General features: G+C 37.6%; 1 protein-coding gene across 2 annotated transcripts in view; it reads right to left on the reverse strand.

Moving 5' to 3' along the window:
* Positions 1-1,518: 1,518 nt before the first annotated feature.
* Positions 1,519-12,456, reverse strand: part of Madm (MLF1-adaptor molecule) — a 310,835-nt gene continuing 299,897 nt past the window's right edge. For both annotated transcript variants that reach the window (XM_068355007.1, XM_068355008.1), the window contains exon 12: positions 1,519-5,672. In XM_068355007.1, the coding sequence (XP_068211108.1) occupies positions 5,511-5,672 (162 nt within the window). In that variant the 3' untranslated portion in view covers positions 1,519-5,510. The remainder of the gene's footprint in view (positions 5,673-12,456) is intronic.

Here is a 12,456-nt window from a genome sequence, read left to right on the forward strand (position 1 = left end):
ACCCTACAAGGGTTTTTTTAATTTTATACCAAATTCCATCCAAATTTTATTAATAGAGACTAAGAACGACTTTCTATGCATATTAAATTCTACCGTAAATTTGTGACAGGTGCAAGATAGTATTAGAAAAAGGCTTTCAATGAATAACTTTTGCTATACCCTGTAAATCATAAAAAATTAAATTTCATCCAAAAGAAAGAAACCATTAAAACTGATATGGTCCACAGCAGAAGGACCAGCTGGCAAGCATAAATGGTAGAGAAGGGCATATCCAAGAACCCCCTTGAGTTTCACCCCCACTACAAACGAGAAATATTCATGCTTTCAGGATGTGCTTACATACCATCCTGAGGCCCAGTTCCAGAGTAAAACCATTTTCTCTCAAAAGTAAACTAAACAATATACCACTAATAAAACTCTATACAATTTCTTTGTAAGCCATTTTGAAGAAGAAAAAAAATGTAAATGATGCTTAAATTCCAAGTATAGTATTGCTTTAATTTGATTAAAATAAAGTTGGGAAATACCAATTAATTGTCAACATTAAAATACATAATTAAATGTATTTAAAAATTTGCTTATCCAAAAAGCTTAATACACCTGAGCTAATTGCTGTAAATAGAGCTTTACTGCTCTTGTGACTTAAACCTCATGAATAACCTCAAAACATGTAAACTGGAGGCCAACAAATTAAAAAAATAAAATGCAAAACAAAGTCAAGCATCATAAACATTAAAAAATAAATAACTGAATATAAGGAGAAAACTATTTTGGACCCTTACATAAAGCAAAGCCTTACAAATTACATATCACCCTCTCATTTGGATGAATACAACTTTGTGCCTCGTGACCAACTACTGTTTCACATCACCAATACAAAACATCTCAGCTTCTCAAATAAAAACGTAACATCTTTGTACATCTGAACACCATGTAAACAAACCATAAGTAAGGGAAATTCATCATATTATATATTTTCATTTTATAAAATCTACTAATTGTCCCTGAAATTTTATACAAATATTTCCTATCAAAAAATTATTTTTCTTGAAATACCTGTAACAAAGAAAAAATTACACATCACAAACAACACATTTCTTCAATAATATCACTAGTGTAAATTTGTTTAGAATGCATCTTTAAAATTTTAGCATAATAGCCCTCTGGTTTGCTTACTAGTGTTGTGCTTGCACAATGGTTTAAGCATTTTCTATCTAAAACTGTGATGTTATGTAAATCAATACTTTGTTGTCTTGCAACATTACCCTTTCTTCTTAAATGACAAACTAAGAATGCTGGTAAGACATTGACCTCTTAAAGGGGGGTGGGGGATGGGAAATCAAGGGATCAAGCCACACTAGACTAGACAGATGACTTAATGACTGAAGGCTCCAAGTGGTGTGACTGCTTATAGTAAAACTGTCAATACCACAAAATTACAAACTAAGTTTATGCCCTTTGCTCTAAAACTTACCCACAAGTACTATGGAGTAACAGGAGTAAAAGCGCATTTCTTGGTTAAAAAAATACTATTGACTGATAACCTATAATGCATTAAAGATAGAGATAATAATGGACACCCAGTAGCATTTACAGGACTTCTGGATTCCATTACATTTAAAATGTCCACGAGCAGATATAGTGACACGTAAGAAGATGGAATCTGGCTGTTAATGAAGTTTTCCTATAACAAAGCCCTCCATGAAGGCTCCTAAAATAAGTTTCACTAGGGTGATATTTCCTTGGTGCATGTAATTCCTGCTTAGCCTTCTGAAGGAAATTTCTCATGAAGAGTGAAAGACCAGGCATACTAAATAAAGTAGCAGTAATTTGGACTTGGTGACTAAGGCTTAGAAATTATCCCATTTCTTCTTTGTTATCTTTGCTGTTAATTATTACAAGAAAATAAAAATGTAAAAAAAGGTGCATGTTACAAAAAAAAAGTAAATTTTCTAAGTAAATGATTTCAGGAATAAGAGGTTCGTTTAACTCTCAGGTTGCTCAAGCAATCATTTCCCCTATACTCCAGTGGCTAATACTGTGTGAATGTCATCATTAGCTATCCATATAGGCTAATACTACAAAACATTAGGAAAAAGGCTAACAAATTATTTACATGCCTTGGATTTTTAAAGATTTCTATATATAAAAAAAAATGTAGCTAGGGGGATATCATAAAAGTAAAATCTGAACATCCTTAAAAAAAAAAAAAAAACTTGTTTTTTTCAGCCCAAGCTCAACTTGACACTGAAAATTGTGATAACTAGCCCACAAGTTACAAAGATTCCATTAATGTTTTATTGAAATAACATTACACCCCACATACAATTTAACAACTGAAGTCACATATTACTTACTTTGGCTGTAAAATCTTTGTGAGGGTATGTGTTATTTGGTTGCAGGTGACTGTACTTCAGCAAAAGTTATTAATACAGAAATAAACTTTATAAGAATTAATCATTTGAGAAGATAGATAATTCCAACAAATTATCATTAAAAAGTATTTTAAAGGATATGATTTTCTTACCTCTTTATTATAAAGACCAGTAAAAAGACCTGGATTATTTTAATTGGAATATAGTTATACGTTAATGCACTCTTATAAGAAAAAAAACATCTCGACATGCAATGCCAGTGTTTGGGTAGGGGAAGAGAAAATAGAATTTTGGGGACTTATCATATAAATTATCTACTGATTACTGATAGAGCTCTATACAAATAAATTTCTAAAAATAAAAAACTTGCTGGTACTGCAGGTGTATATGAACACCCTAGCCAACCACTAAATAAAATAAAATCTGGCCTTAAACATAACATGATGCTCCTGCCTCTACAAACTTAGGAATTATATAATAAGGCTTTAAATCACATTTCTGTATAAATATAAACTTCAAGTTAGTAAACTGATAGCAATTACAAATCAATCATTACACTTGGAAATAGACAAATTTTCAAAAAATTTGATACACAAAAGGTATACGGTAAAATAATTTTCCTTTTCTGCAGGGTGCATGTGACTTACAATAGCTGCAAAAAATATAAATAAATGTCAATAGTATAGGTTGAAAACCTTGATACAAAGTTCAATGTTAATTTCATTACTTCAATGTTCAAAATTTCACAATACAGTAACTAGTATGAAAATAGTCCTGAACCATAAGATATAAATGGAAATATAGACATGGTTGAAAGTAATTTTGCAAATAACTGCAAGGTTGAAAGTAATTATCCCCCAATGCTATAATTTTTTGAATCATCATAAAATCATGTAAATTTTAAGGATAAATAATAGCACCTATCTCAGAAGATAACTACTCAAAATATCACTGTCCTGGGAATTGCCAACAAATGTGCTCTTAGAATAACTCTCTTAACTTTCATCAAAGTAAAATGAATATCTTCAAAGGTACTGTAATCAAAATAGAGTTGAATACTGTAACGAATGAATAAGTGCCACATCAAGTGTTTGTCTACCACTTCATATTGAAATTACTTCAGCACCACTATTAACTTTGGAAAAAAATCTACAAAGATGAGAAAAATTAGCTGCATGTAAAATTAATACTAATCATGAAAGTAATTCAGTACAAAACCAGGTGTAAAATAATACACAATGAATGTTCAACAAACATTAGAAACAAATAACACTGTCTTGTCAAAGTAATTTCAAATGTTGAGAAATTTAAATACATGGATGCAAACTATGACAACCCCACTCACTTTTATGAAAGAATAATTTTCTGCCACTCAATGCAAAAAGGTATTTAGATCACACCAGACTTGAACTTCTGATCTATTTTCACACCACAATACTAAGATATACCCCCATTCAAGGGTAAGCTATTAAGATCCTTCTACATATGGAGACAGTACTGTGTGGATCACTTAATTAAAAATAATGCCGAAGTAGGAACTGAGAACTTTTGAGGTTCACAAATAATGCTCTTTGCATTAAAGAGCTAATAACCAAGCCAGTAAGAATATAACTTCATTTAACTGTTCTTTGTAATTATATAACAGAGCCCATTTGCTGCTAAAAAACAAAATATGTAGAGAAGTTAAAAGCCAGTTAATGACAAATTGGCTGATAAATAAGATTCAAGAAAACTGAACTCCAATAACTAACAAATAAATTTGTTTTTACTATGCCAATGCCTCTGATTTTTCAAAAGTAAATAGGACACCTTTCGTTAAAAAAAATATGACTTTTCAATTAACTTTTATCAAATCAAATAACTGGTTTTCAAGTTATAAAGTGCTCTTGAATTGGACACAGCAATCTACTAAAATTAAATACTATAAAATTTTAAAAAGCCCAATAGCCTGGTTCTAAAATCATGAATGTACTGTAGTTACCCAAGTAATCTACAACACCGAAGTACAGTACACCCATTGCAACAAAATTTAGTAATGGATCATAACCTCTGTACTAAGTTTATACCTACCTTAATTTCCCAGAACATAGTCAAAGGCTAACAATATAATTTCTAAGTCACAAATATACAAAATATTATTGAGGACTACCAACAATTACCAAAAGTAAAATTTGTCAAGCAGTAGATATGCAAATTATGAATGAAAAACTAATGGTAATGATTATGAGGATGTAAGGATAAGGGTAATCATCATTATAATCAAAAGATAACATTCATGCAGTTGACTAATATCAGTACAGTCTTGTAAAAGTATCAACACCAGATCCATCGTCTGTTTTCAGCACCTGAGAAATACCAGCCAAGGAAACATCTTACAAATAGTGTGATGGCCAAGCACTTCATTCCTTACTGTTAAGTCTGATTATTTTTATTCTGAATTGCGATATGTCCTTCAATAAAAATATTCACTATCCACCATATACAAAAAAATACATGAGGTTACTCGATACAATTGTGCTGCCGAGTCTCCCAGGAGAAAACATAATGACAGCAACGACTCACGCTCACCATTCAAATCAATAAACTCACTGCAATGGGAGATTATTACTATGAACATTATTCATCATCACCATCATCAACATACAGTACTACTCATGACAAAAAGATATCAAAAGATCCATTCACTCTTCATTTTTCAAGTCAACCTAACCTCCCAAAAGCAGTATATACATTTACACAAATATACTCTCATCACCAATTTCTTTTCTATTTGGTTTAAGCTTAAGAGAAGGAAAAGGGCGCAGGGAAGCACCTTATTCATCATAACACCTTATGAAGGGCTTGAAAAGGTCATATCACAATAATTATGGAGGCCACTAGCAATTAACCAAAAATAAAATTGTGACAAAAATAAACAAAAAATATCTTGCCAGTATATGCTGACTGAAATGCACCTAAATTCCTCCAAAATGCTTCTTCTAGACCTTGCCGTACATCAACAATTAGCGAGTGCTGTTTAAATTAGAACAACACCCATAAATGTGTCCTAGACAGTCTCCTAAGGTAAATGCACTAAAATGAGCCCTTCATGAAGTGCAGTGGGCCAAGTCTGGCAACTGTAGATTAATCATGGTGTTATCTGCTGGCTGTGGTGATAGGTGGGGGATGCATTTTGGCAATAGCATCCGGACCCTGCGTAGTTGCCCCAATACCTCCATTCAACCCCGTTACATTAAGTCCATTACGGACACGCGTTAAGTGGTCTTCTATTAAACTAGTTATCTCATCTTTATCCATCTGTAAGGATGAAAAAATATTAACAACATTTCCTAGCCATTTACCATGTACAAAAGCCCAAATTTGACACCACCACAAATTTCAAACTCAACTAGTTACAAAAACAGAATTTTAATAATTAGATTTATTTCTACACTTGCCTCATGTTCATATTACTGCTCCTCCAGAATCTGTTTATCAACATTTACCGAGAAAACTAATTAAAATTTTACAATTTTATTTTCTTTCAAAAGATACATGCCCCGAGTAAAGTATTTAATGGTAATGAGCACCATCAATAGTATGTTCAGTTTTTCTGTTGCTGCAGTGATATCAAGACATATCCCCCTTCCAGATTGTGATAGTGTTTATTGCATTTTAAGTTGTCTTCCCTGCTGAAATTGTTAGCATTTCTTCTCAGGGAAAGTCCTATGTTTTAAATAACCGTAGTGAGGAGTACGTTTTACACAGTTGTTCTCTTGGAAAGTAAGTTTAAAGTTCAACTGTTTATGGAACTGGGCAGTACTGTATTCACTGTGAAATAAAAAGGCATCTACGTTGTAAACAGAATGACTGAAGTTTGATTCTCATAATGACCAAGGAGCAAAAGTAATTTCTTGTTAAAGGGAAATTACTGAGATTAGTTATTAATTGAGGAGTTGATAACATACTCTCTTACCAGCTATGTTAATGATGAGCATTTGTAGCCTAGATCTTAACTTATTTAACTTCCTTTGTTATTCTCAGAAGGGCAGCGAGCCTTCTCTTGCGAGTGGCAAGCCTGACTTGCCTGCCCAGTTGCATACACGAAACCTGACTTTCATAGTTGGGTCTAGTGATCATAATCAATAGTGATCCTTCAGGAAGAATTCTGAATATTCACCGAGCCTTAGAGTTGAGAGCTTCTCATAAAGTCTTAAATTCTATAATTATTTTAGAACCTTGTGCTGCTAACCCCTTGCAGTTCCGTATTTCTTGTCACTCTTTTCAGCATCTAGACTGTGACACAGAAAACCGAGAAGGTATTCTAGATACATCCCTCCTCTCGCTGAAGTAAGCACTTTTAAGCAACTTTGTTTTTAATAAGAGAGCTAGAGTTTCCTGTCGTAGATTTTCTTAACTTTTTATTGTTGCCCGTGATGTGTCGGCTAAAGCTGCTCGATTGCAACACGTTTCAGATGACTGTGTGTTTTCATTCTCTTGCAAGCTCGATCATTCGAGTTTACATTAGATGGGTAAATACTAACACTCATTCCTTTATTACGCTTGCAAGCCTTATTATGAAGGCGATTTAAAGTTTAATGTGGGTTTATTTATACTGTATTCAATGAAGAAAATGTAGTTGGAAAAAGATGGAAGAGACTACAAAAAAGGTGCCTGGAAATAATGAGTAAAAGGCAACTAATGAATACCTTCCCATAAACTGCTATAATTTAATTTAGCTTATTATAAGAACAGATATCTCTAGTAAGAGGGGACCAGGAGCCTAGTAGTTAACACCTAAACTATCAATCAAGTAAAATAAAATCTTTTAAATGGGTTTTTCTGAAATTATACTTTTTTCTTTTAAAATTCTATCCATGCACTTTCTTTTCTATTAAAAAACAACCAAAAGAAATATCCGTCAGCCCTCCATATTTGCAGGGGTTAGGTAATAGAGACAAGTGCGAAAATCAAGAATCTGCATATACTTCCTGCCCTAGGGTGGGATAACTCCTAACCTAACAACTCGCTGCCCATTACCTACACACAGTCGACTAACACACTAAGTACTGCCTAATTTGTTTTTACTTGGTTTATATCACAGAAGTATTGAATTAATGAATGAACACATTTCAAAAGGTGTACAGTACATGTGCACACGTGTATTACGTGTTACATACTTCTGGCTATCTCACCCAAAAATAGATTTGTCCTATGTCAAAATCCCCAATTTAATACAACACTCACTGATACTGTAGTATATATGACTAATATATGTCCAGTAATATCACTATAGTACAGATTAATTAGCTAAGCTAACACTGGTACAGTAAGTGTTTGCTGCCTGCCTGTCTCCATCTTGAACGGAATTTGAGGACATGCTCGCTCAAGGCTGAGAGGTCTTTGACTGGTCTTCAGATGCCTTCTTTACAAGAAGGCATCTGAACTCATCAACGACCTCCTGGAGAGCACCTTTCACTAAACACTGTCTGGATTTCTGCCTGAAGAGCGATGTACTTCACTGATTCCTTCACATAAGACAATGATCTCATTGGATGACTCATCAGCGGAGGGGGAGAGCTGATGAATGGGACAGTATAACCTGACGGAAGGACACTTACTCTCCAGGGTTCGGCCCTGTGGCATTGCCACTTGCACCTCGGGAATCCTCCACTGGTGAAATGGGGGGAATGGCCCCCATAGGAGTTCTATCCCTGTCTAGCAGCTCTCTCTCCCCATCTTTGAGACCCTCTACCCTTAAAGGGTTATTATTCCTGGTGATGAACTTCCTAGAAGAGTCCCTGGAAGTCTTATGCACTTTTAGCTGTGCAGGAGTTCTTGGCCTAACTGTTACTAAGAGGAGGGCCAGGATGTTACGGCCCCTTCTTTGGTATTTGCCTCAGGAACTTGGAGTGTCTTGCCTCTTCAAGGCGCAGTTGGCATTATGGGCTAAGAACTCTATCGGTCTGAATCCAGGCAGGATGATGTTTTTAAAGATCTTTGCTTTTCAGGGTCTGTCAAGTCCTTTGTGTCAGCCAGTTAGCCGACTGTCCCGGAGCACTGGTCCATTTAATGAGAGGCTTGAAGGGTTGCCTTTACCAACCTCCCCTTGTTCAAACCACCAGGGGCTAAAAACACTACAGATTGTGCTGTTAACTTCTCTGCTGAAAAGCCCTGGGCCAAGGCCATCATTGCCAGGTCTAAGGGGGGAGGAGAAAGGTCATCCTCAAGAATATTGTAGCACTTCCTCTGCCTCACGAATGGGGGAGGAAATAGCGTAGATGAGTTGCCAACCTTAAGTGAATCTTTTCTCACAGAGATCCGTGAATATACCTTCCTTATGGAACCAGCCACTAATTTGGACCAAGGAAGTTTCAATCCCAGCTTCTTGGGCCTAGGGGAACAGCTGAGGAGGTCTAATTTTGCGTCTCTCCACTCTTGAATGGAGTACTTGGGTTCCTAAGTCCATTGACTGACTGGATGCAGGACAGGACTTGAAGGATGGTGGAGTCCAACCACCCTGCTCGGTGACTAGCCTTAGGGGTGGCTGGTGATGACAGTACACCTGACAAACAGTCCAAATCATAATCAGGGTCTACATCCACCTCCCAGCTCTTACCCAGTTGAGCCTGGGGTACGTCAAAGTCATTACCGGGTACCTCAGTAGGGCGATGAGGCCTAGGAGTAACCTGTGACGTAAGAGCCGACATAGCATCAACTAATTGTTGCATTCTGCTCTGTAAAACAGGTTGTCAATAACTTTAGATGCCCAGTTCTTCGGGAGTAAAGTCATGTCCTTTCAACCCCGGGACTTGCCTGTGAGGGAGATAAAAATACTGTTGACCTCCTTCTGGGAAGCCTCTATGGGCCGGCCATGCCGTGGAGCCTCTTGGGGCTGAGAAGTCTGTGAGGGCTCCTCAGAGGCAGCAGACTGATCTGGGGGAAGATAATAAGAGGCACAGCAGTGTCTTAATGGACAACAGTCTATGAGACTCAAAAAATGAGATCTCTCTCGGATATCTCGATTCGCTACTGCTTCTAGGATGAAGCACGTCTCCTGGAGGCGGAGTGACCTGCCTTGGCCTTCTATGCCTCTGGTGAAGCTTTGTTGGGAAGATTCCCAACGTTGACCTCACAGCCTCCATATCCAGATGCTTCTGATATTCGGAAACATGCACCGATGACGTGCGTATGGCAGATGGAGCTGGAGGAGTTGATCTTACCAAAGACGTTGATAGTACTGATGCTGAAGCCAGGGGGTAGGGGCTTGAGGGCCAGAGGGAGTACGAAAGGTGGTCGTCATTCTCTAACGCCTGACGCCTGGAGTTGGAGGGAGCCCTAAGGTTCCCTGGAGAGAGACTGCTGTCGCCTTATCATTGGGATGAAGCGATGAAGCCATAGTCCTAACAGGAGCAGCTTGGGTGGCTAAGACTGCTTTCACAAATTCCTGAATCCAAAATTCCTAGAAGATGAAGCAGATTGAGCACATGCTAGAGAAAGTAACTGGGACTTCCCTACCAGACGGTTGCCCAGGAGTCAAGTAGTCATTAATCTTACCCGATCGTCCCCAGAGACTGAACGGATAGAGGAAAGTGGAAGAGTTCCAGGGAAAGGATTAGAAATTCTGGACTTCTTAGCCTCCGAGACAGAGCTCTGGGGTGAAAAATGCCTCTTTTTACTTATTCCTCCTCCTGTAGAACTGGCTCTCAAAAGAATGATGGCAAATCCCGACTCTTGTCGCAAGGAGATGTCTCTGTGCAGGCGTGTCCTCTGCACTAAGGGCAAAGCTGGTGAGGAGCCATCTCCGAGGTTGACCTGAACCTGCCGCCTTGTCATGCCAGGACAAATCCAAATGATTGCTTCTTCAGCAAACATTTAGCCACAGTCACATCGAGAAAGAGAAAGAAAAGCAAAATTGATATAGCCGTAAAGAAATTATTGTAAGAGCGCAGCAAAATACATCTGCTCTCTACCATGGCCGAATCAAAAGTGGTCTCTTTACTGAGTGTGAGGGTGGGATGGGCTTTCCCCCGCTACCCCGGAAGTTACAGGAAGGTTATTGACACCTCACGGGGGATGGGTTAAGTAGCCCTGAAGCTTCCTTAGCTCCCTTACCTACTCATTCATTCCCATCCACCCCAATCAAAATGTCTTACAACTTTCCAGATGTTAGGTGACTTTAACCCTGATGGATAGGTCATTTTCTTATTAAAAATTACCAAGAAACTTGACATTATCCTTACATGACAAAATACAATAGTTTAAGAAGAGGATGGGGATCTCTTATCATTTATGAGTACGAGTAAAACAAATGGTTTTGGTCTTCTGAGAGAACAGGAATCCCTGAGAATATGCCTAAGCAGAAGCAGATTTATAACATTTTGGAGCTTTTGGCATGCTGGTAGTACACATGATCCACTACAATAAATTGCAAAATCATCAACAAATAGTGACCCTTATATGCTAGGAGGTAGGTGACTCATGAGAAGAATATTGATTACAACAACAAATCAGGTTACAATCCCCACACTGTGCGCTGCCTTGGGGGACACCTTCTTCTTACATGTACGATGATTGTTCCGACCATACTCTTACCTTAATTGAACGGTTTGATAAAACTTCTTCAATAAAAGAAAACATATGTCCTCCTATACTCCACGAGACCAACTGCTTTACAATACCGCCCCTCCAAGTGGTGTCATATGCCTTTTCGAGGTCAAAAAAGACCCAACACCTGGTTTTGGTTAATAAAGGCATTTGAAAGGGTCTAGTGTACTTTGATTCTTCCCAAAACCAAAATGCTTGTTTGATAATAGGTTTTTTTATTCTAGATACCAAAGAAGTCTGTTGTTGATCATTTCTTCTAACAGTTTGCACATGCAACTAGTCAAGGCTAAAGGCCTATAACTATATGGCAGTTCTGGGTCATTACCAGACTTATGGCCGGGAATTATAATTGAAGTATGCCAGGAACCAGGAGATGTATGGGAAGCACATAAACCATTAAGGGTTTCAAATAAAAATTCCTTAGTATCCACTGGGAGATGTGAAATCATTTCATATCGGATACCCCCCTCATCTGGGGCAGTCAAAGACGAGACACAGATAGCATTTTGTATCTCCTCCATACTAAAAGGTAAGTTAAAAAGCTTTCTAAAGAATGGAGCTCGGAAGTGTAGCTTACCAATATCAAGTCAGATCCAGCGAGTAACAGTTCAACCGCTTCTTACGAGAGGGAAAGTAAATATGAAGAACAGCCAGTCATTCTACCCCCTTTATTCCATATTTATATCAACAAGTTAACAGGTTACTATAGACAAGATGTTTCTAGTTCCGTGTGGAAGCTAGACTGGTTACATAATTACTTGAGCAGCCATCAAAGGGCCAAGAACAAAAGTGGAGGGTATACTCCTCTGGGTAAAAGGATATGAAGGTTATTTGGCATTTCCAAACCCCAGCCTTCAACACCTGGCATTTTACCTCCTGAAGACTTGGGTGGAGCCAATACCCTTGACTTTGTGAGCCCTGGTCCAGGCTGGTACCTCAAACTTCTCAGTTGTTGAGGCATATCCCTAGGGATTGTCTCACAAAACCAGAAAGAGCTTCTGTTCCACAACATCTTTCTTAATTTGCCAATGGTAAGGAGGAATGAATGAATGATTTGAAGTTCTCTGGCATCCTGACATCGAAGGTCATTGACGCCGATATCGTTTATTATAAATAAAGATTAAAAGAATATACAATTAAAACCAGAAAGTAAATATGTTATAAAAGTTAAATAGCATTAAGAAGACCTGCTTCTGATATAAATTTAAAAATGCCACTAGCATTATACGACACATGTCCAAGGATCTTGGCAAAGGATGAACCTGCCATCCTCACCCCAAGCCTCTAACAGATATCTATTTCTTTCTGTGGTATAAGTGGGGCATTCAGTCAACAAATGACTCACTGTCAAGGGTATCAAACAGTCATCGCAATATGGTTGGTGTTGGCCAGCCAGCAGAAACTCACGTGTCATCCGAGTGTGACCAATACGGAGATGGCAAAGAGTAGTCGCCCATCCATTTCTCTCATCTTATTTTTGGTTAAACTATCCCAA

Source organism: Palaemon carinicauda, chromosome 31, assembly GCF_036898095.1.
Source record: "Palaemon carinicauda isolate YSFRI2023 chromosome 31, ASM3689809v2, whole genome shotgun sequence".
NCBI lineage: Eukaryota > Metazoa > Arthropoda > Malacostraca > Decapoda > Palaemonidae > Palaemon > Palaemon carinicauda.